Genomic DNA, 25408 nt, shown 5'->3' with positions numbered 1-25408 from the left:
ACTGAAATTCTCACACTAGACGAGCTTCAATGATATTTTTAATTATCCCAACAGTCATTAAAATAATTGATTTTCGATAATAATTGGCAATTCACTTTTTTAGTGTGTATTTTGGCTGCTGCATTACGTTTTGTTTTAACGTCGGGTCGCAGCATTTTGTACAAATACATTTGCACTACAAACAGTAATTGAATTCTTTATGACAGAGCATTGGATTTTGTGCATTTATTTTTTGGACATAGATACATTGCGTTAAAGTGTGATACACTCAAACAATGTTGTATCTGTTTTAACCACTAATCAACTTTTCAATAAACATTAGTTGTTTACTGGGCATGCAGTTTACACTTTGTTAATTATTTTGAAAAGAGTAAAAAGGAAATGGCGTAATTAGTAAAAACTAAAGCTTCTAGGAAATAATATTAACGATTAGTTTACTAGAGATTACCCAGTTTCTTGTATAATATTTCACCGAATTTAACTACTAAACATTTGACGAATTAACTAGTAACTCTAATTTTCATCATTTTCATTTTACCCTTTACTGCATCATTTTGATTAAAAATAACATACTAAATATAAACATTTATTTTAATAGCAGATAAAGATGAATCAGTTTGTGCATAACGTTGTTCACTAACAATGCAGTGTTAATCAGCGTAAGTAGACTAAACAATCATAGACGGCGTTGTTTACCACTATTGTGTCTTCTTAGGTATTGTACACGATTAGATAGTGACACGTGCTTTAAATTTTTTTTTGTTAGTTGTACCAAAGTAATTTAAGTATATATATTTTACGTGTTATTAATAAGGTAAATACAATGCATGATTTCTTGCGGTATACAGTACTACGCATATTTTGCTCATAACGAGGTTTTTTATCGTTGTTTACAAACAACATACATATCTAATTCCAAAGATCCCATCAATTATATGAACCGTAGTGGTGTTTATAGACTAAAATTTTCAGATTGTGATGCCACCTATATAGGAAGAACATATAGATCATTGTCTTCACGCTCTCTAGAGCACACAAAAAGAGCAAACACCTCCACTTTATCTCAACATCTAAAAAAAACATAACCACACCATCAATATCCCAAAAGACGTATCACTTATCCACAATATCCCCTAAAAAAACTTTCTCAAACTAGACCTATACGAAGACCTTGAAATCAATAAAGAAAAACAATAAAAAACCCAATTTGTGTTAATCGCCATGTCTCATTCAATCGAGACTTCCTCCCACTCCATCGCCAATTATTCTCATAACCCACATCCATAATTTACTTATATTTACTTCTACAATATAATTTACATTTATCATTATTCGTTCGTCAACTATTCATCTTCCTTAGTTCACTCCAAAACCTCTTTTCAATACATCAAACTCTCTCTCTTTCCCCACTCCTTTCTATTTAACCTAAACTTCAGGTCTGACCCCTATATCTAATGTTTTCCATGCTCCTTTTCGTCACAACTTCCTCTCCTCACAACATTTTAAAACATCACATTTTTTTTTTTTACTTAAATTTAACACAGTCAACTAAAACCATTCTACTTTTGCAGTTCTCACATATCTGGTCAATATACACCAATAATAGTCTATTAATTTTTTCTACCCACCTCAAGTTCATGAACTTATAACTTATCCTTTTAATATTTCTCATATACCTAGTGTTGCTTTATAACAGATGGGGCCTTTTCTCTTTAAGTTATAAGTTTGGTAATGTATGATCTACATATTACAAAACCACCCACATATCTGTTTAAACAAGATCATCACCGTTTCATCCATTTTTCATCCCTCATCTTATTTTACTTATCCATATAGCTCCCTCAGGATTTGGTTTCGGATCTCTGGAGACCCCAGCCTCCTGTAGAGTCTTTCCTCTTCTCACAACTTTTTAAACCTACACATTTCCTTTTTTACTTAAATTTAACAGAGCCACCTACAAACATTCTACTTTTGCAGTTCTTACATATCTTGTCAATATACAACAATAATTTATTAAGATGAAGTTAAATGTGTGATGACGGGAAGACCCAGAAACACGTGTCAGGGAGTGGTAAGAAGCTCGAATTAAATCGAAACGCAACCATTTTCGTATATTTATCGTCCTTACTCGACGCAATGAGTACAAGAAAGATAGTAATTTATATGGGTAAATTGTTGATGCATAGTGGAATATAAATATTCCCAGCATCGCTCTTAATGGCTTGATTAAGCGTGACTATACAATTTACTTTAATTTCTATCGACACATTTAACTTCATCTTTCATCACTAGATGTCTCTAGTAGCATACTCTGGTAATTATTTTTCTATAATTGCCAGAGTAGTCGGTGCGTTTTCTTACAAGCTCTCTCTGATGACGGGAAGACCCAGAAACACGTGTCAGGGAGTGGTAAGAAGCTCGAATTAAATCGAAACGCAACCATTTTCGTATATTTCGTATAATTTATTAACTTTAACTACCCCCCTTGCTCATGAACTTATAACTTATTCTTTTTATATTTCTCATGAGCCTAGTGTTGCTAATTTTTTTTTATATTTACCAGGTACCAAATGTTGTTTTTAATATACAGGGCCTTCTATGCTTAAGTTATAAGTTAAATACCACATGAACACTACATTACAAAAGTATTTTATTGTATTCACTTAATAGCACTTTCAAAAATATTATTTCCTATTTCACCCATCAACAATAAAGTTTCAAAAATCCAACTTTCCACATATGTCTATTTTGCATTTTCCAGGTACCAAATGTAGCAAAACATAAAGGGCCTTTTATCAGAATCCTTATTTCACACCAATTTATTAGACCTATGTATAGTTGGTTGCCTATCAGTACCCACATATTTGTATATTTGAATGCATATTTGAATGCTTCCGTATTTATTATGAAATGATTTTCGTTAAAATCTAGGTAAATAAAAAAATCTGTGTAAAGTTAGTTTCTTCTTTTTTCATATTAAAGAAAAACATGCATGCAAAAAACAAACAGCCAAGACAATGAACCGTCCAAAGACCCGGATTTCATAATCATGGTAGCAGAAATAGAAGAAGAGATAGGTAGTGGTTTTGAAGAATTTAAGAGTAATGAAGGATTCAAAGAAAACGATCCGAACAACAGTACACAGAATCCAAAAGAATCAACGAAGCGTTCATGGTCTAAAAGAGTAAAACAGACAAAAACAAATGGAGCAAACATGAGAACTAGAAGAATAGAAAAAATAGGCTTAAGAATCAGGCAAGAAAAAGAGAAAATTATTCAAGGAATTACAATATAGAAAAGGCGGCAAAAACTATAATACCTCGTTGCAATTGCAAGTTAAGTAGGGACGACAAGACAAAATTAAAATGTGGTTCTATTTCTCACAAGGCTAGACACGAAATATTCGACTACTTTTGGAGAAAAACTTGGGGTGAAACCTACAGAGAGACGAAGGGGAGAATGGGAAATATCTAGATGGCAAACATCAATCGAGTTTTATTTAAATGCTGAACATAATCGAATACGAGTATGCAAAAAGATGTTTTTAAATACACTCTGTATTGGAGAAATTGCCATAAAGAAGTGGACCAGAGAAACAGTTACAGATAATAAGCAAGTTGAAAAGCAGCCGAAAAACGGAGAAGCAATAAAAACTTAACAAAATATTTCGACAAATTCGTCCCATTACTGCAGGGCAAATAGTTCAAAATTATACTTATAAACAGTATGGCAATCAAAAGCACAATTATATAGAGCTTACTGCAAACATTTTTGTGGGGAAAATAATATAAAACCCATGTCAAGAGCCACCTTTTCCATACTTTTCGATCATCAAAATTTATCTCTATACAAGCCTAAAAAGGATAAGTGCGATGTTTGGGTAGCTTTTGAAACAAAGAATATTTCACAATATGAGTACAATTTTCACATTCTGCCGAAAAACAAAGCACGTCAAGAAAAGGGTTCTGATAAAGAATCAGATAATGAAGTTTTACAATTGATCTGAAATCTGTGCTACTCTGTCCAAAGTCCAATGTGAGCTCCCTCTATTACAAAATAAAACTTATCACGATTTACGATCTAAAACGCCAGCAAGGTGAATGTTTTTCGTGGAATAAAACAGAGGCTCGAGTAACAGCTAATGACTTTGCAACCGTAATAGTAAATTCCGTATTTTAAAACATAATTTTGGGATCCCAAACACCATATTCACTTAAAATCAAGACAAAAGATTGAGAGGCCATCGGTACAAGTTAAAGAGGAAACAAACTACTGCAAGGTCCAGGGTGAACTTCTTGCCAAATAGAATATTTAATATCTGGAACAATTTGGATCAAGACACCGTATCAGCAACTAGTGTTATTAATAACATCTTTAAAAATAAGCTTGATAGCGCTTTATATTATTTATAGGATTGTGTTATTTTGGGATCGCATTATTTATTTATTTATTGTTTCACAATTTTTGTATGATGTACTCTATTGTAACTTTATAATTGGTATTAGTTTTATAAGGATATTTTTCTTTATTTTTTGGGCATAATGGGAGTTCGCTCCTCTGCCCTCATTTGTTATATAATAATATATAATAATATTATTAATATATATATATATATATATATATATATATATATATATATATATATATATATATATATATATATATGAAGCGAATATTAATGTAAAAACTCTAAAGTATACCGTACTAATGCACTAATACAAATCAGGAACTTATAATACAATGTAAACAAAACAAACGGTAAGATGCTTTTTTATGTATTATTGATTTGAGCCGAAAATCCTTTTCATGTATTAAATTCCACAAAAATGTCAACAAAATAGGAATATCAGCACACAACAAACAATAAAACACACCTGATACGAAAACAATCAAATCTTGATCTAATTTATTGGAACGCTTTCCCTCAGTTTCTTTGATACGTAATCGAGTAATAGATAAGAGGAGGAAGGCGGCTTCCTATTCTATTCTATCAATATGGTTTTTGTTGTTCACAAGTGTCCCTTGTTTTTACTAACTATGCAGATTTTTAAAATGAAATATTGGTATGGATATATTTTAATAACAAAAATTGTCAAATTTAAAATAAAATATAACAAATTTTATTAAATGTTTTGGTGAGAAGAATAATAAACTAAAAAAACAATAACAAATCAAAATTGTATTTAGACTTATTCCATGTTTTCTTAATATTTTCTCTCCTTTTCTTCTCTTCAAGATGAGACTTAGCTGTCACATTAGAGGAATAAGAAGTAAAAGAAGAAACACGCAGGGCCGGACTTCGACTATTCCATTGGAGATGGAGATTGAATTAGTGAGTACCTCACAACCATGGAAAAGTAGTTGGCGTTTAAGTTGGGCGGAAGTCTAAAGGATTGGAGGTGATTATATCGCTAAGCAATAAACTTAAAACGTATTTAAAAATGGTTTGCCCGGCGAAAACTGGTTTCTGGGATTTACGAAGCAGCATGGTTTATCTATAAATAAAACCCAGTCTTTTGAATTTTCCCTCAAAAAGTGTATGGACCCGATTATTATTGGCGAGTATTTTCAGTTATTAGAGAACACTCTAAACGACTTAGATTTCAAAGCTAAAAACCACAATTTATTTGAAACTTGGATCAATTAGGATTTTGTCTTGACCCTTCTAAGGTAAAAATTGTGGGAAAAAAGGGAACTGCTTCGTTTTTCGTGGCAAGTAGTAACCAAAAAAGAAGAAATCATAAATAGACCTATTAAGCAAACTACACAAACTACAACAAGCAACAGATTCCAAATACTAGAAAAGCACAAGACCGATGGAAGCCAACGACAACAAGGATAACCAAAAATCAACCAGTCAGTCAAAAAATTGAAGGCCCCCCCCTAATATATATCTACTGAGTGACCAACTATATGGAAATGATTAACTCATTGACAGAGATCAGCCCCATTGAAACTTATTATATAAAAATACTCTACAGCTACTAACTTCAACAGGATAGAGCATATAGAATTGTAGTAAAAGGCCTCCATGACACAATTGATATAGATGATATAAAAACCAAACTTGCGAAAAAAGGTCACCATGTCAGTTTTACACAGACTAACAAAATAACCTCATCCACTATTCTTTATCAATCTTGAACCCAACACAAATATTAAAAAGGCATACGAAATAGAATTTAAACTATTAAACTCTAAAGTCAAGGTAGAGGTTCTAAGATAAAAAAAAACAGTATAATCCAGTACACCCGATGAGCACTTTAAATCATATTACTTAAAAGCATACAATTGTACAAAAGCATACAACTTGTGCTTTATGTAATGTCCACAAGGAAACTAAGTTCCTGTAGCTGGTTGTATACCATGTATTACAAAAAATTTATTTAAAATCCTTTATAAAAGGTATATAATTAAAATACCTAATCGGGCTATATCACAAAACGTTTTCGGAATTTGTATTCCATCATCAGTGTGTCCTAAAAGTGTATAACCACTTTAATTAAAGATAACGTAAAATTTAAATTTTGCCCAAGGTTACTACAAAATGTGGTTAATACTTACTAGGTGTACATGTTTTGAGTCACTAAATATTTGGGTAAAAACCCGTTACATGTTATTAGTTTAAATTTTGGTTACATTATTCGATCGTATATGTTAAGATGTTAAAGTTACCAGTGGAATTGATAACATGGCAATTGAGATAAGAGACTTATGGGACGATAGTTGTTAAGGTCATCTTTATCACCACTTTTGAATAAAGGGATTACAATAGATAGTTTAAACATACTAGGAAATATTCCTTGTTGAGAAGAGGCATAACAAATATCCCTCAGTGGATCTGCGAGAGCATGAATGCATTGTTTTAATAACCTAGGGTAAATCTGATCAAAACCACAACTGTGTTTGGATTTAAAACTTTCGACTATACTAGTTATTTCCTGTGGGTTAGTTGGATATAAAAACATAGAACAACTATTACGGTTTTTTTATGCTGATGTAAACCCACCTATTTTAGTAGGATTCAAGGCGGCAAGTAACTTTGGAGCCATTTCAACAAAATGGTGATTAAATTTGTCTGCTAAATTACTGTTATCATCACTAGGTACTTTTGAGTTATTTTGTTTCCCGACTGTTAAGTTTACTAAATGCCAAATACATTTCATTTTATTTAATGATTCGTTTAACTGTCTCATGAAGTGACTACTTTTAGCCGCTTTTAATTTAATCGAATATTCTGCCTTTGCCAAATGAAGGACTGGCATAAGATTACTATTTTATGTGATAACAAAACGATTTATGTTCCTTTCACTATATGAACAAATGAATATATAGGCATCATTGTCTGTGTTAATGCTACATTGGAACAATTGCGCACGATGATCAGAGATAAAACCTTCCACAACCATTGTTTTTTGTGGGTGATTTATGTTTGTAGCAATATAATCAATTTGAGTTTTACTCGTTGCAGTTACTCTTGTATAATCATTCACAGTTACGGTTAAGCCATAAGAATCTCAAACATTCACCAAGTTCTGCTTACTTAGTGCATTTGATTTGAAATCTATATTCAAATCACCTGTTAATGTTATAGCCTTATCTTCGGAGACTAGCACATCAAGTATTAGATCCACACAAACACGACAACTGACGAAATAAAAAGACGCATAGCAATAGCAAACAGAACAACTGTTCACGGTCTCCAGAAACATTTAAAAAATAAAAATATAAAACGTGCAGTAAAGCTCAATATATACAAGACCTTAATAAGACCGGTTTTGATATATGGGGCTGAAACGTGGACCTTATCTCAAAATGATGAAAGATTTTTTGGTATTTTTGAGAGATTTTAGAAAAATTTTTGGGCCCGTTAATGAAAATGGGCTATGGCGTCGAAGATCCAACTTTGAACTATATCAGTTATACACCGACATAGATATTGTAAAATTCGTTAAAGTGCAGAGACTTAGGTGGGCTGTACACATTGCTAGGATGTCAGATCACGAATACACGAAGAGATTAACATTTTCAAAACCAGAGGGCACAAGAAGTAGAGGACGACCACTAACGAGATGGATTGATGATGTGGAAGAATACTTACAGATTCTAAGGGTCAAAAAATGGTGGGAAGTTGCCAAGAATCGACAGGAGTGGCGACTTCTTTGTGAGCAGGCCAAAATCCACAACGGATTGTCGAGCCACTTATGATGATGAACTTTCTTTAATTTAAAGTTTTTAAAATAAATCACTTCTTGTGTAACATAACTGATTACAATTAAAAAAGAGACATGTGCTTAATGGGCGAAAGACGGCCGAAAACCAACTTTTAATACTTTTAATGCCTTAAATGTAATATTGATCTCAGGTATTTAAATAAAATATCGATATCTTATATTACAAAGTTAAAAAACCATTAAATTTCAAATTTAACTAAACCAATTCTCAAAAGTAATACTTTGTTTCAGGGAGATACCTGCTGTTGGATATGTGACAAATGCGAGGAGTATGAGTTTGTCTACGACGAATTCACATGCAAAGATTGTGGGCCTGGATACTGGCCGTATGAAGATAAATTATCCTGTTATGCACTCGAGCTGCAATATATGCGTTGGAATACTCCGTACGCCTTTGTTCCTGCTGCTTTCTCGTGTCTGGGTATCTTGGTAACTTTCGCAGTTATCGTTTTGTTCATTAAACACAATGACACGCCGTTAGTCCGGGCTTCCGGTAGGGAATTAAGTTACATGTTGCTGTTTGGAATCCTGCTCTGTTATTTAAACACTTTCGCCCTGCTGGCCAAACCCACCACCGAAATTTGTATAACACAAAGATTCGGCATTGGAGTCGGTTTCTCTATCATTTACGGAGCTCTACTGACCAAAACTAACCGAATTTCTCGCATATTCGACTCAGCTTCCAAATCAGCCCAGCGACCAAGTTACATCAGTCCAAAATCCCAGGTGATGATCACTTGCTCTCTCATCGCCATTCAAATTATACTTACACTCGTTTGGATGATTGTTGAACCACCAGGAACTCGATTTCACTATCCTACTAGAAACCAGGTGAGTAAACATTTAATAAAGTATAACGTGATATATTTTAATAAATATTTCATTGTTGAAACTGTTAAAAGTTATTAAAATATTTATATATATATATATATATATATATATATATATATATATATATATATATACGTACATATATATATATATATATGTATATATATATATATATATATATATATATATATATATGCCTAATATATATTAGGATGTTCCTATATATATATAGGAACATTTATATGCCTAAAATATGCAAACAAATTCAAAATTAATTTATCTACGTCACAGGTAACGTAACAACGAGCACAGTGTTCTGCGCAAAATGCTCGTTTGCAGTGATTGCAATGAAGTGACGTATTTCTTCTTTTTTTGGAGGGACAGATGTAGCATGTAGTACGTTTGTTAGAAGGTTGATTGAGGTCATCAGCTTTCAAAGTAATTTCAATTAAATTGATAATCAGAAGCTTCACCGAGCGTTGCAAAGTCGGCATCGCAAAACGCTTTTCAAGTCATAATCTTGTGAGTTGTTGATGTAGATTTAACATAGAAGCTTTTCTCGTGATTGGTTCCTGATTATTTCTTGATAAATTATGATTATAATATATAATCCAAGAGTTGGTTGATTATATCATAGAATATACAAAGCGGCCATCTTCGAGTTTTTCGGGAGCAACTTCGGTGGCTTGAATTTGGTCGAAAGTGTCTGTCTTGATCCAGAATTAGTTTACCATTAGATATATTTGCTAATAAATATTATTTTATTAAATTATAATAATATACGACGACATTCATATTGTCCTTATCAGAACCATCTACAGACGCAGCGGATGCGATAACAATAGCCGAAGGATTTGCTGGGAAAATATTTTCTAAAGAGGGGGATTATAACAAATTTTCTCCAGAAATATGTAAAACTAGTAAATCTTTTAATAGATTTCTGGAAACTAAAATTTACCCAAAACTTTAAAAATTACAACTATGAATCTAAATAAAATAAAATCGAAAATTTTATTGTGAACAAGAACACACAACTTCCATAATACTCTCCAAATTTGGTTCTCAGAGTTACCACTCTGACAATGCCGTCCTCTCCAGGGTGCACCGACTTGATGCATCCAACTGCCCATTGTAATGGTGGCAAATTATCTTCAAGAGTTAACACCGAAGCATCGACCACTATTCCATTATCGGTAGCATTAACAATATTGCTGCTGATCAATTGATGAAGATATTCTTTATACCATCGTTTCCAGAAGTGCTGCTTCAATTGCTGGGCGTGCTGCCAAGATGATAATTTATTGGAGGACATATCCAAAAAGTGGATAGCTCCGGATAGCTCGTCATCGGACCACCAATTTAACAAATGTCCAGGGGTAATGGGAAGAAGGTCATTTGGGTTAGACGACACAGGAGAAATAGGACGAGAATTTAATATTGCTTCTATTTCAATAAGATAAGTTTTTAACTGCTCATATGTTAACAAAGTATCACCTACAGTGCGAATTAAATGATTCTTAAAGGACTTAACCGCGACTTCCCAAATTCCTCCAAAGTGGGGAGATTTGGGCGGTATAAAATACCAAGCGAACCTTTTAACATCCGAATATTTTTTAATGGTATTTTGGTAATCTGACGAGTTAAATAATTCGTACAACTCGCGAATTGCGCCCACGAAATTGGTATCGTTATACGAATATATTTTTGCACATTTTCCTTGTCTAGCACAAAAAGGCGAAAGCTAGCTAAAACGGCTTTGGTAGTTAAGTCGCTTACTAGTTCTAAATGAACGGCCCGTGTAGACATGCATACATACACTGCGACGTATACCTTTAATCGTCTATGATTGCGAAACCTTTTCTCCTTAATAAACAAAGGACCGCAATAGTCAACTCCAGTTTTAAAAAAGGTCGAGAAGGAGTTAGGATACCCATTTTATGATTAGTCGGATGAGGTTTTACGTGAAAACAAGGGATGCATCGATGTACAATTTTTCGAGTTACATTACGTCCGTCTAACGGCCAATAAATTGGCACACGAAGTACAAGGTGGTTTGGGGACCAGCATGTTTTAATTTTACGTGTTCGTTAAATTTCAATTTTAATTGAGCCTGAAATGACAATATTGCATAATTATTTTTGCGTAAACGATAACTGGGCCCAACAATCCCAGAGTATCAAACAATTTTGCGATTTGCAACAGCGTTTCGTTACAGTGTTTATACTTGAAATGCCCGAGCTATATAACAGAGTATCTTCGCAAGAATTCCATTGAATTCCTATTGCCTTGATGGTGGCATCAGGATCTAGAGACATCTGAGTACTCTCAGCGTATTTATTTTGATTGACTATTAAAGAGCTATCATTTGATGCCCATTTTCGAAGAAGAAAACCGCCCTTTTTAACACTGCGATAAGATCCTCTCGCAAGGAGGATGCTTCTGTCCTTGCGCCAGTGATCATCAGTAAGTTGATCATTATGTTCTAGGTTCTACATTAATTTTTTGTTGACTATTTTTTCCATTAGTTTACCTGAAGAACATGTTAATGATTTAGGACGATATAATTCTGGTTGTAAATTATTTTTATTTGGTTTAATAGTAGGAATAACAATGGCATTTTTCCAGGTTTTTGGAAATTACTTTTGTGACCAAATATTAACAAAAATTTTAAGTAGAAACTCTTTTACTTCTATGGGAAGTTTTTTAATAAATTGTATTTGTATGTCGTGTAGACCTGGTGAACTATCTTTCATGCTATTAAGTGCTTCTTGAAACTCCCCATAACTAAGAGGTGTATTGATAGGGTTATATTTGTCTGAAATTGTAATAGGTACGGCCTCCTCCTGTTGTTTGTAAGCTACGAAATTGTTACTGTTATTTTGGCTAGATGAGAATTTTTGATAGATATCAGCTAGATTATTTACTATATCCTGTGGTTCAATTAGTAGCGTCCCTTCTTTTTCTAGACTTACGATTTGTTGCTAAGCGTGCTGTCCTCTTCTTTTATCAACTTTTTTCCAAACTGATGATATATTCGGGTTACTGTTAATGCTAAATTTGTATTTTTGTCAGGATTCTTGTTTTTTTTATAATTCTTCTTGCTTGCTCTACATTGTTTGTACTTTGTTAATCGATCAATATTTTTATACTTTTTGTATCAGTTTGAAATTGTTTTACTTAATTGAATAGCGCGGCCTCACATTGTATATTTCACCAGGTAACTGGATTGTGTTTCTTTAAAACTGAAGATTTTCCTATGGCTGTATTAGCAGCATCCAGTATAAGCTGATTAAAGCTCGTGAGTGTGTCGTCAATCGACACTGAAATTTTAATCTGATTCATTCTCTCTTATATACTTTTTTCAAATTCAATCCAATTTGCTTTTTTTAGTTTCTATTTTTGAGTTGGTATTGTATTTATATTTAAATAAACTGTATGTTTTATTCATATTGGGAAGTGGTCACTAGTGTATAAATCTTTTAGTGCTGCCCAATCGAGTTGGGTGAGCAATGAGGGTTCGCATATAGGGAGATCAATGGCAGAAGATGTTCCCGTAATCATATTGAATCTTGTTTGAGATCTGTCGTTGAGTAGGCATAGGTTCATAGTGTTAAAAACGTTTTTTAACATATTTCCCCTCTGTGTTGTTTTATTTGATCCCCATGTAATGTTAGGGCCAATAAAATATCCCGTAATTGTTCGTGGTGAGGAAATTTGTTGGAGAAGATTAAGTAATTCGGGTTTAGTTAGAGTTTCGTCTAGTAAAACATAAATGCTACAAATATTGAACTTTAGTGGGGCCAGTACTGTTATAGCGGCTGCTTTGATATTACGTATCAGGTTTATATTTTGGACAGGCATATAATTTGACTTTATATAGAGCTGCTCCTCCACTGCTATAGGTCTGATTGGGTCGGTTGATGTAAAATCCAGTCTCACCTTTCAGGTTGTACGTTGAGTTATTTTTAAAGTGCGTTTCTGGCGTTCAAGGGTTAAATTACTTAACTATTTTGTTTTAGGTGTATGGAGTTCATTAAGCTTAAGACAGCAGTTTTTACAAAATCTATATGTTACATTTATTGTAACAGGCATAAATATGTTTCTTTATGCACACATCATAATCGCCACACACCTTTGGAATCTCTGTTAATGTTATTATAGATGAACGTATGTTTTATTGACGTGGTATAAGTAATTGTATTTTTAAAAACCTGCTCACTCATTGAAAAATCCAGTTCTTATATTAAAATAACTACAGATTTGTTTGATAAGGATGATGTGCGAAAGAAATATAGATATGACTTGATAAGAAATAAATTAAATACATAATCAGTAGCTTTAATTATCACATTTTCAAAATAAAGATTTATCAAGCATCGTCGAATTCGTAGGGTCGTAGGGGAGCTCTAATTCCTGCAAATAACATCATTGCAAGAATTTTGTGATTGCCCTCATTTTTCATAACGCACCCAAGTTTAATTGCCAATTTTACTGCTTCCACTTAATTTCTGTGTTCATATTTTGCTCGATGTGTCGATAATAACACCGGATTTTAATTTTTCTCTTTTGTTTTTCCAGGTTATTCTGAAGTGCAAAATCCAGGATATGTCATTTTTGTTCAGCCAGCTTTACAACATGGTTTTAATAACTACGTGCACAGTCTACGCTGTCAAAACACGCAAAATACCAGAAAATTTCAACGAATCTAAGTTCATTGGATTTACAATGTACACCACGTGCATTATATGGCTCGCTTTTATCCCCATCTATTTTGGCACTGGAAATTCTTATGAGGTGAGTACTTTTAATATTAAATTTTTTTTTATTTAGCTTTCCGTGTCTCGACAGCGTAGGTCACTGATACAGGTACAATTTTATTACATTAAGTATATTACAAGAATATACAGTAACATTACAATCGATAGAGAAATACATTAAATACATTAAATATTGGTACAATTATTAATTATCAAATTCTAAACTACGTTTCTTCTTCTAAATTTCCTGGTAAAGCTTGGTTTCATAGAAGAAATTGATAAGGTTTTGGAATTAATCTGGCGAACTAAGAATATTGTGTAGGTTTCGACTGAAAAGATTATTTTTTCTTTCGTTGTTAAAGTGGGGACAGTCTACGAGAATATATTTAACATATAGAATATTACCACACTGTGTACATGTAGGTGGATCTTGGGAAGTCATTAAATGTTTATGAGTTAGTCTTGTATGGCCGATTCTAAGTCGGCAAATTAAGATTTTGTTTATTCCTATCATGGAAGGAAACTCAACCTTTTTAACGCTGGGATGGATGTCACGAAGCTTGGAAGGGATTTTATTCCAGTGATCCTGCCAAGACATTTGGATGATATTTTTAAAATACGACTGTAAATCTGTATGTAGTTGTGTTTTCAGTCTCCATATTAAAAGACGAGGCTTGTTTTGCAAAAAAGTTGGCTAGTTTGTGACCTGCGATTTCTACATGAGAAGCAATCCAGATCTTGGTTATGAATACTCCCGTTGAGATTAAATTATCTAAAGAGTTTTGACTAGCTTGAACCAAAAGATGTACCGTGTACATACTTTTGAGAGAATAGATAGACACTAAAGAGTCTGTACATATTGCTACCTTTTTATATTCTGGAGTTAGTAAGTTTGTAGCTTGGAGAATAGAGAATAATTCAGCAATATGTATGCAGCAGAAGAGCGGAAGATTACAAGATATGATTAAATCTGTGTTTGAAGTTACAGCACATCCAACAGCTATATGACTCTTAGAAGCATCTTTGTATAAAATTTGGTCAAATCTGTTGTTAGCAATTAATTCTTTAAAGGTTTGCCTTAGAAATTGTGGATTTGTCTGGTGCTTATCATAATTAGTTAACGAGAGATTAAAATCTGCTATCAGTTTATTCCAGGGAGGTTTAGGTGATATTAATATTGGAGTTGTGGCTGAAAGATCAATATTATTCAGATGTGTTAGAGATACTGTGGCATAAATTGAAGAGAATTTAAAAGTTCATTACTTAATAATTTATAAGCTGGGTTTTCGGTATTAGCTGAGATTCAAGACGAATATTTTAAAAGGAGTTGCCGGCGACGTAGCCAGATGGGAAGTTCATTAGCTTCTCTGTATAAACTCTCTGCGGGGCTCGATTTGAAGGTTCCAAGGCATATTCGGAGTGCAGTGTTGTGTACAGAATTAAGAAGTTTTAAATCTGATGGGCTAGCTGACATATAAATAAAATTGCAGTAGTCTATTTTAGAACGAATAAGACATCTATAAATCTGAAGCAAGTAGTCTTCGTCTACACCCCAATGATGATTAGACAGAGTTTTTAATAAGTTATGATTTGTGATTCACTTAGTTTTGAGTTATTTTAAATGAAATTTCCAAATAATTTTACTGTAGAATGTGAGTCCTAAAATCCGCATACTCTTTACTGCAGGTAGACAAGTACCATTTATTTTAATTTTAGGATTTATAGTACTGGCTGTCCTGCGAGAAAACTTAATGATTTTTGTCTTTTCAACAGAAAAGTTAAATCCACTTACTAAAGTCCATTCAAGTAATTGGTCAGTAGCATTCTGAAGTAGTTTGCAAGTGGTAACAGTATCTTTGCCTCGGCAGAAAATTATTAAATCATCTGCGTAGAGTGCAAACTTGACCGGAAGCTCAATTTTATTACATATATCGTTTAAAACAAGAATAAAGAGTGTAGGACTTAATACCGACCCTTGGGGAATGCCATTAGTTTGTTTGAAAATCCTAGAGATTTTGCCATTTTCTCTTACGTTAAAGGTTCTATTTGTTAAAAATTGATTAATAAATGAAGATATATTTCCAGATAAACTGTACTCCTCGAGTTTAGCTATAATAAGAGGCCTATACAGAGTATCGAATGCTTTTTCGATATCAAACGAAACAGCTATTAGGTTTGCACTGAAAGGCGTTAATGATTGATGTTTGGAGGATTGCTAGATTGTCTGTTGTACTTCGATATGATCTAAATCCTGATTGTGGCAAATTTATATTTGATATTTTTCTAGGAAACACATGAGTCTTTTATTAATCATTTTCTCAAGTTAATATTTTCCGATTTATGTCACAGTGTATTTTCATGGTCAAATATAAATATTTTGAAAACTATACCTTCAGCAAATAAAATTATATGGCACATTTGTTTCATTAAAAAATAGAATTTAATATATAAATAGTTATTAGCGATAATTTAAAAATAAATTATAGTCTGTAATTTTTAAAGCCATAAAAATTGTATACTCAACATTCTGAACTTGAATTAGTTAAATTCTTATATTCAAATACTAAGTAATAATTTCTATCCGTTAGACTGTATAATTTATATAAGGGATAAAAATAAAATTACTTACATAATATATTTCACGTATGGGTTTTGTTAGTTCACTTTTGTCCATTTATCCATTTTTCTATTTATTGTCCATTGTCATAAGCTGGGATGCTGTCGCGGGGCTTCTGGTGGGTTTGGACCGGAATTTGGCGGGAATTTTCTTAACTGCTGATGCATTCATTTTCTATTTCGAAACTGGTACAGTGGCTTCCATATATCATCTATTATGGAGATGGATACTTTACCCCATTTTTCCATTTAAATTTCCAGTATGTAGTTACCATTTTTCATTTGTTTCTTCGGATAAGAAGACTCCTAATTCAAAAGGTAGGATCGCCATGTAATAAATAAGCTTCACTTATAGTATCGTATGGTATATTTATTTAAAATACTACTGTATACTCTTACAAAGTTACTTAATCTTAAATGTAATAGAACTTAGTTGACGTTGTGCTAATACGTGCTATCTCGACTTGCCATCTTGCCGTTAATTTAGTTATGATCTCCCAGATAATATTCGTTGTCTCTTTTATAGTATTCCTTGCTACATCAGCAGTCATTCATTATTGGGTCAAGTTTGTGTTATCAACCTACGATTCACAATTTTGCTGACTTACACATTCTAATCGAGGCTATTTTTATGAATGTCCTTTATTCGAAATATTAAACATATTTTATATAAACAAATGCGAAATGTATTACACGTTCCTTTTAAACTTAATCTTTTTATGAATTGTAATATTTTAGGGATAATACCACAGCGGTTGACCCCTTACGGTAAAACATGCGCTATTGGAAGAGTGAACAAAAGTTCAATAGTTACAGAATTAAATACCATTTACCAAGAAATCTTCAAGATATTTAAAATTCAGAAAACACTATAGATAACCTACTTTTGTTTTTAGAAGACTTTAATTTACTAAGCAAAGCGTAATTAACTGTTACCGTGCTACTAATAACCTTATTAGCTTGAAGCCTTGAGCAGTTTTTTTGTAAATAAAAAAAAAGTATAAAGCAAAAGCTAAATTCTTTTCCAAACAACCATATAAGTGTTTGTTTTTTTATTCCTGTATTTTCCAATAGCAGCTTATTATGTAATTTTAAGTATAAAATATATTGTTTAGACAATGGGAGAATGGGAAATCAAAGTCTCAGTATAATCAGGCTGTAGACTATTATTTTTAGCCTTTTCTACTCGTTATCTTTACCTTATTACTTTTATCGATTTTATTTGTAAACCAACCTTTTTTAAACAGTAATAAGATATTTTATTTACGGGAAAGAGGTAATCTGTGAAACCATACAATATAACCTTCAAATAAATGGAAGAAATCTTATGAAAGCCCAAGAAAAGCATAAAAGAAAATCTACAATATCTCTTACAGACAACTAAACTTGTTGTATACAAGGTGATAAAAGGAAAATCAAGAATTCTTTTCCTTTGTTGTCGATACTGAAAGGATAAAAATGCGGATAATGGGAATTAAATATTTTTGTAAAAAGGAATATTGTTAAAAGATTATATTGACAGAATTAACTGCATAAGGCTGAGAGTTTTGACTAGTAAATTTTGTCGAATTATCGTCTCTTACAAAATTATTACGGCATACCGGTTTTTGAGAGAAAACTGTAAGCGGTTTCAGGCTTTTTCGCGAAGTAAATGCGTAAGTCTTTTTTACAAAAAAACCCGCTTCAATCTAATACGGTTATTAGCGGAACGGTAAACAATTAATTACACTTTGCTTAGTAAATAAAAGGCTTTTAAAAACAAAAGTAGGTTATATATAGTGTTTTTTGAATTTAAAATGTCTTTAAGATTGTTTGGTAAATGGTATTTAATTCTGTGACGATTGAACTTTTCGCATTTTTCCACTGGCACATGTTTTACTGTAAGGGACGAATCGCACTTATCGCAAATTGAGCGTTCTTCTTATTTAAACAAATGTTCATGAGAAAACCGGGTATGTACAAGTCGTAAACGTAAAATACTTATTTGCTTTCGTCTGGATACCTCGGGTGGTTGCCATTCCCCAATCTTATTTAATCTCATGTAATCAATTTAGGAACGAATTACGAGGGTATGTATAACATGAGTTGTGTTTTACCATCGGCACCCCAAGTTTTATCAGCTAAGTACTTTAACAAGTTAAGGCCATTTCGATATAAAAAAACTAACTGCTCGATATGACTTTTCCAATTTATCTGTTGGGTTTCAAGTTAGTTCATCACTTTTTATATCACTTCCACTTTTTAGTTGTTGTTTTTCTTCATCCCATATCCATTCCTTTCCATTCACGACCAAATTTGTCCATTTTCTTGAACTTTTTTTCTTCTTTTGCTATTTTAACTATTTCTCTCTCCTTTTCTTTTAATGTCAGATCATTATTTATGTAAATGCCATGTTTGTAATACTTTAACTTACTTTTCCACTTGGGCTCCACAACTCATGGTGGGTCTTGGCCTGCTCAATGATAAGTCTTCATTCTCTGTCGCCTTGGCTTTCCAGTTTCGTACTCCCAACATTCTCAAGTCTTCCTCTACCTGAACCTTAAATCGTGCTCTGGGTCTGCCTCTTCTTCTCACTCCATCTATTCTTTGATTATAAATATGTTTTGGTGGTTCCATCTCCTAATATAACCTACAAGTTTGTCCTACAGGCGGTAAAGTTTGAAATTATAGCGTCTACGCTATAATCCGCCCTCATGTACTCCTCCATAGATATACCGGAAGATTTTACGTTCAAAGCATCTTAAACGTTCTTCATCGCTCCTTGTCACCGTCCATGTTTCCGACGCGTAGGTGAGGATGAGCTTGGTAAGAGTCCTGTATATCACTAGTTTCGTTCTTTTTGTAACTAGGCTTGTTGTTAAAATTTTTTTTATTACATAATAGGCTCTATTTGCCAGATATATCCTTTGTTAATTTCTGTACTTACTGCAATATTCTGATTAATTTATGAGCCTAGGTATATAAACTCTCTTACTCCTTCGAAAGTATATGTTCCAATCGTTAGATCTTTGGGTTGTGCTGCTTGTATATAATTTGATACTTTCATATACTTCGTCTTACTAGTGTTAACCTCTAGTCCCATTCTTTTTGTTGCTGCTTCAAGCACCTTGAATGATTCGACCACGTCCGCCTTTCTTCTTGCAATAATGTCGATGTCATCGGCGTACGCTAGTAAATTGTACGCTGCGATTAATAATAGTTTCTCTGGTTGGTATTCCAGATTCTCCTATCGCTTTTTCTAGTGCAATATTGAATAGAAGGCATGATAGACTTTCTCCTCGTCTAAGTCCTATCTGAGACTGGAACGTTCTGGAAACTCCGTTCTGCACTCTAACTTTATACTCACTCTTGAGAGGGTCGCTTTCACCAATTTTACTAAGTGTACTGGTATGCTGAATTCTCTAATGGCCTTTTACAGTGCGTTTCTTTTAACATCACTTTGACTCTTCATGTAAACTGTGAATTCCATTGGTTGGCATGTATTCCCTCTCCTTACCTATCTTTGCAATATATTCTCCTATTAAGATCTTTACGTCATTGATAGGACTATGTTATATGATATTTTCCAGTTATTCATAAAATTGTTTTCTTTCTTCATCCGGCTTCTCCTCAGTTGGTGTATGGGCATTTATTATTGAATATTTAAAGAATTTAAATCTGATTCTTAGTGTGAATAATCTTTCGTTGAAAGGTTAAAAGTCTATTATAAGGTGCTTTAGTCTTTTACTGACTATGAATCCCGTTATTAATTTGTGTTTCGTTAGATGGCAGCTATAATATATCGTATAATTCTTTTTCTCTAATATTTTATTTCCCAACCATCTCATTTCCTGAGTGTAATTATATCGCTCTAATATACTTCTACACTGTTAATGAGAGACTGCAATGGCCTGTATAGAGATCTTATATTCCACGAGAATAATCCTAAATCATTTTCATTTTTCGCGCCGAGTCGTCGTTTCGATTTCAGTCCGGAAACTTGAATTCTCGTAACATGCTGTTTTTTACGGTGTCAAGGTGTTAACCCTATGCCCAACCCCCAACCTGGAGGACCAGTTCACCCGCTCTCGTCAGTTTACGACCCAACTTTCCATCCAGGTTGGATACCGGATCTCCAGTTGGGTTGCTCGGTTTAACAGGAGGCACCATTGTGAAGGTGAAAGTCGGATTTGAGTAGAAGAGACTAAGTGGAGTAAACTAGAAGCAACTCCATGTTTTCGCATTCTACCCCTTTACCCTCCTTTCTTATTTAATATCTCAATTTTATCCGTGAACGTTTCTCTTTCTATGGCGTAGACTGTTTCTCCTATTTTTGTTGCAATCCTCAGTTTCTTATCATCATTCGTTGCTGTTTTTAAACTCGATATAATTAAACTTTTTTCTTTACGTGTTATCTCCACTTGTTCCATTTTATCTTGTAATTGTTTCAGCTCGTTTTTAATTTTCTCTTTTGTTCCTTTATCTCTTTTAGTTGTTTATTACTTTTTATTTGTTCTTTCTTTACTTGCTTTATATCATTCATCATGTATTCATTTTTATCCCTCAACTATAATATAATTAGACCAATTAAGTTAGTAAAAAATAAAGAATTTTTTCGTCATAACTGTCTATACATAAGATTTTTGGTTATATAGGGGCCAAAGAAAACTAGCAGATGATATGGATGATACTCAGTTTGGGTTCCGCAAGGGACTGGGAACGAGAAAGGCATTGTTTGCTTTTAATGTCCTCAAGATGCTTAGATATGAACCTAGATATTTATTCCTGTTTCATTGACTTTGAAAAGGCATTCGACAGGGTCCGACATGAAAAACTAATAGAAGTACTGAGAAACAAAGATATAGACAGACGAGACTTACGAATCATTATCAATCTGTATTGGAATCAAAAGGCCAATATAAAGATAGAAGAACAAAAGTCCGAAAATATAGATATAAAGAGAGGAGTAAGACAGGGCTGTGTTCTGTCACCATTACTGTTTAACGTGTACAGTGAAGCCATATTCCAGGAAGCGATAGCGGATCTGGGTGATGGAATCTCTGTAAACGGAAGAATAGTAAATAACATAAGATTCGCTGATGACACTGTTATAATGGCAGACACCCTGGAATCGCTACAAGAATTGGTAAATAGAATTAACGATTATTGCATTAGATACGGACTAAAAATAAATAAGAGAAAAACTAAATTTATGATTGTCTCAAAAACGCAACATGGAAATAAAAGATTAATGATAGAGCAAACCCAAATTAAAAAAGTAGAGACATACAAATATCTGGGAACCTGGGTTAATGACAAAAATGACCAAAGCAGAGAAATCAAAGTCCGAATTGAAACTGCAAGGCAAGCATTTGTGAAAATGAAGACAATGCTTACCAACAGAGACCTTCAGTTGCATCTCAAATTGAGGGCTCTAAGATGTTGCATATTTTCTATCTTACTACACGGAATGGAAGCTTGGAAATTGAAGAAACAACACATAAGAAAAATAGAAGCGTTCGAAATGTGGTGTTACAGAAAAATATTAAAAATTCAGTGGGTTCAAAGGATTACCAATGCTGAGGTACTACGACCTCTAAATAAGGAGTTAGAAATTATGAACAGCATAAAAAGAAGAAAACTAGAGTATTTGGGTCACATAACCAAAGGAGAAAAATATGAGCTGCTGAGAATTATTATGCAAGGAAGAATCCAAGGAAGAAGAAGCATAGGAAGAAGACGCATCTCCTGGCTGAAGAACCTTAGAGAATGGTTTAACTGTATTTCACTTCAACTTTTCAGAGCAGCAGCCAACAAAGTGGCCATAGCCGTTATGATATCCAATCTCCGATAGGAGATGGAACTTTAAGAAGAAGGGTCCAAAGTATTTAAATTCTCCTACTTGTCCTAGTTTTTCTTTAAGCAATTCTATATCTTCAATCTTTCCTCTTTCTCCCAACTACATATCCGTTTTTGACCTGCTAATCTTTTAAGTTCTTACTCTTCAATAACCCTTCTCCAACACTCCAATTTCCCCAACATTTCTTTGCTCTCCTCTGCTAGCACATTATCAGCAGCAAAGAGCATTGACCAAGGAGCCCCCTCTCTTACTTTCTCTCTCAGTACATCTATAACATGATTAAACAGGTAGGGACTCCTAAGTGAAGAACCTTAATACAAACCAACCCGCACTGGAAAACTTTTGGTCAATTCGTCAAAAGACCTTACTTTGGTATGAGTAACATACATATCCTTCACGAGCCTTACGTACTTCTCAAAAACACATTTCTCTCATACATCTCCATATTTCATCTATGTTCATACATCTTGTCTATGAACTGTGTCGTACGCCTTCTCAAAATCTATAAATATCAAATGTAGCTCTCTTTTCTTCTCGCCATATTTCTCTGTTAACCGTCTCAAAGCAAACAATACATATCTTGTCCTCCTTTCTGACATAAACCCAAACCGTTCTTCTCCTATTAATGTCTCCCTTCTTAACCTTCGCTATAGTCTTCTCCCAAATTTTTATTGTGTGTGACATTTACTTTATACCTCTGTAACGAAATTATTTTGCCTACCATAGGGTAAGATTATGGGGTATAAATAGGGGGCAGAAACTATGGGGGCGAAGATAAGGCAAGCAAAATAAACGCTACTAGTGCAAACGACACTCAGTTGGTTGTTGGAGAGCTGGGGTGGTAGATAAGTTGAAATAAATGGGTCGGATTGGGGTATCTACACAATGAATGAAATAAAAAGGTTACTTACATAAATCTCCTGGACAAATGGGCAAAAAAAGACAAGAAGAAATACCTCTAGCTATTTAAAAGGGACGCCGCTTCAAGAAAACTTCCTGCTGGAGGAAAGAAAGTTTCTTCCTTCCTAAAAAGTAAACATACAGAAAGGTTAGGAGATTTTCTAAAATAAAAACAAAAATGGATCAGAGAAACAAATCAAAACGTTTATTTTTGTCTCATACAAACAGTTATCAACACATAAATGGCATAAAAAATATACTATATAAATAGTTGCCAAATATAGAATAAAAAAACTTACATGTGTCCGTTTACAAACAAAAAAAATTTACAATTTATTAATTATTACAAAATCCTTTTAAATTTTAACGAAAGCAATTATTAATAATTATCAAAAATAATGTCTGTCTTTACTTTAAAATTAATATGTTAAATGTTACCTTGATTTCACTGTTAAGCACTTAACTTTCAAAAAAACTTGTTAACATATATGGGACTCTATCTGGACATATTCTCCAACAGGGACAAAGCAAACCATTTCCATACTCAGGGATGAACAATCAAGAGATGTAGAATTATTTTCTGTGGAGGAAGCAAGCTGACATCCTATATAATAATTTTCCAAATTTCTTCAGTGCCGGTTCACAAATCTTATGGTGATTACTATGTTCCAAACTGCCATATTGCAGAGAGTATTATCACCTTAACCGGTCTTAAGACATAACACAAAAAAAAAATCTTTCTACTCTGGCATCTCTTGCTTCACTCCTTTGTAGCACGTCTGCTCTGCTTGGGGCTTAAATGTCGACTCCCAATGCCTTACATTTTACAAATTTCAACGCAAAATAAATTTCCCTTTACGTCTCACAGCTAGTTTTTGCCTACAAACTTAAAACAAACAATCTACCCTTTTTTGACCTCGTTCTTAGCAACGAACCAACAAAAAAACTTCTTGATTATTTACTTTTAAATTGGTTAACTGGAAATTTTTTACCTCACAATACATACAAAGAATAGGGGAATATTAATGTAAACAAAGACAAAAAAAATATTCTCAGTTAATACGTCTTAGAAAAACCGTATACCTGACTTGCAATATTATATTAGGGGACTCGAAACAACTTTTAAATATTCCAGTTTATTGCGTTTTAATGACCAAAGACAAAAACAGCTGAATACCAAAACTTGATATTTGGAATCTCAACTTAAAATGCCATAATATATTGATCGTTTTAAAATTCATTTGCAAACAGAAAAACGAAAATATTCCACCAAATTTAAAACGCTACACCTCTAGAGTTCTTACAGTCTCGAATGTCCCCTTTATCTTTATACAATGATACCATTACACTCTCTCTCCATGAATTGATCATCTTTCTTCCTTGTTTTTCCCTACAACTAACATATATTACTTATAGTATTTTTTAAATTTCTGGAGCTGTATTTAAAATTAAACAAGCAGTACATATTTCATGTATTTTATTTATTCTAGCCTATAGGTTTTGGATAAATACAAAATCAGGTCCTTGGTCTATCTTAGCATATTTATTTTTTCCTTAATTTTTTTCAGTACTCGCCATTGAATATTTGAATTTTATATTAGTTAAACTCTCTTATTTCATTTGTTTTTTTCTTTACTTTCTTTATTTTTTTATTTACCACGATATGGCGGGATGTACTTTTCACAAAAGTTAAATTGCAACGGTTAAATGAGTGAGTAAAACTATTATTTTTTATAGAAGATTTAATTATCAGTCTTAATTTTTACAGTTATTTGACAAGTACTATTTTCTGTTTACTGTTTACTATTTGACAAGTACTGGTGTGGAAATATTTCAAGCTTTGAATGTAATAGAAAAGCATTAAAGCACAAGAAAATCTATATTTTAACCAGTTTATCTTTTAACTACTGAGTAACAGGTACTTCAACTTTGAATGTATTTTTCGAACACAACGACATATAAAACCAATTTTTAAAATTTTTTATGTAAACCTCTATTTTAGAAATTTTTAATCAGAATTGTTACGAACGTTAATTAAAACCAGCAACAAAAGGAAATTATTCCACACATTGTGGGAAACCTAAAACCAAGTCTATTCAGACCGCAGAAAATGCAGTGCACAACCGTAAGAATTCAGAGACAAAGCCTTGTCGGGATTGGTGACACACTATCCGGAAAATATTTTGAGTGTTTTCTTTGCCAATTTATTTCACTACGTTTGGTAGAAAATC

General features: G+C 33.1%; 1 protein-coding gene across 1 annotated transcript in view; it reads left to right on the top strand.

Annotated features, from left to right (window-relative positions):
• mGluR (metabotropic Glutamate Receptor) overlaps positions 1-25408 on the top strand; it is a 720415-nt gene that overhangs the window by 644605 nt on the left and 50402 nt on the right. Inside the window, exons 10-11 of the mRNA XM_072546856.1 lie at positions 8466-9065; positions 13644-13859. Of these exons, the coding sequence (XP_072402957.1) occupies positions 8466-9065; positions 13644-13859 (816 nt within the window). The remainder of the gene's footprint in view (positions 1-8465; positions 9066-13643; positions 13860-25408) is intronic.

The sequence above is a fragment of the Diabrotica undecimpunctata genome, chromosome 10 (genome assembly GCF_040954645.1).
Source record: "Diabrotica undecimpunctata isolate CICGRU chromosome 10, icDiaUnde3, whole genome shotgun sequence".
In the NCBI taxonomy this organism is placed as follows: Eukaryota; Metazoa; Arthropoda; class Insecta; order Coleoptera; family Chrysomelidae; genus Diabrotica; species Diabrotica undecimpunctata.
This window is presented reverse-complemented; position numbering and strand designations above follow the sequence as displayed.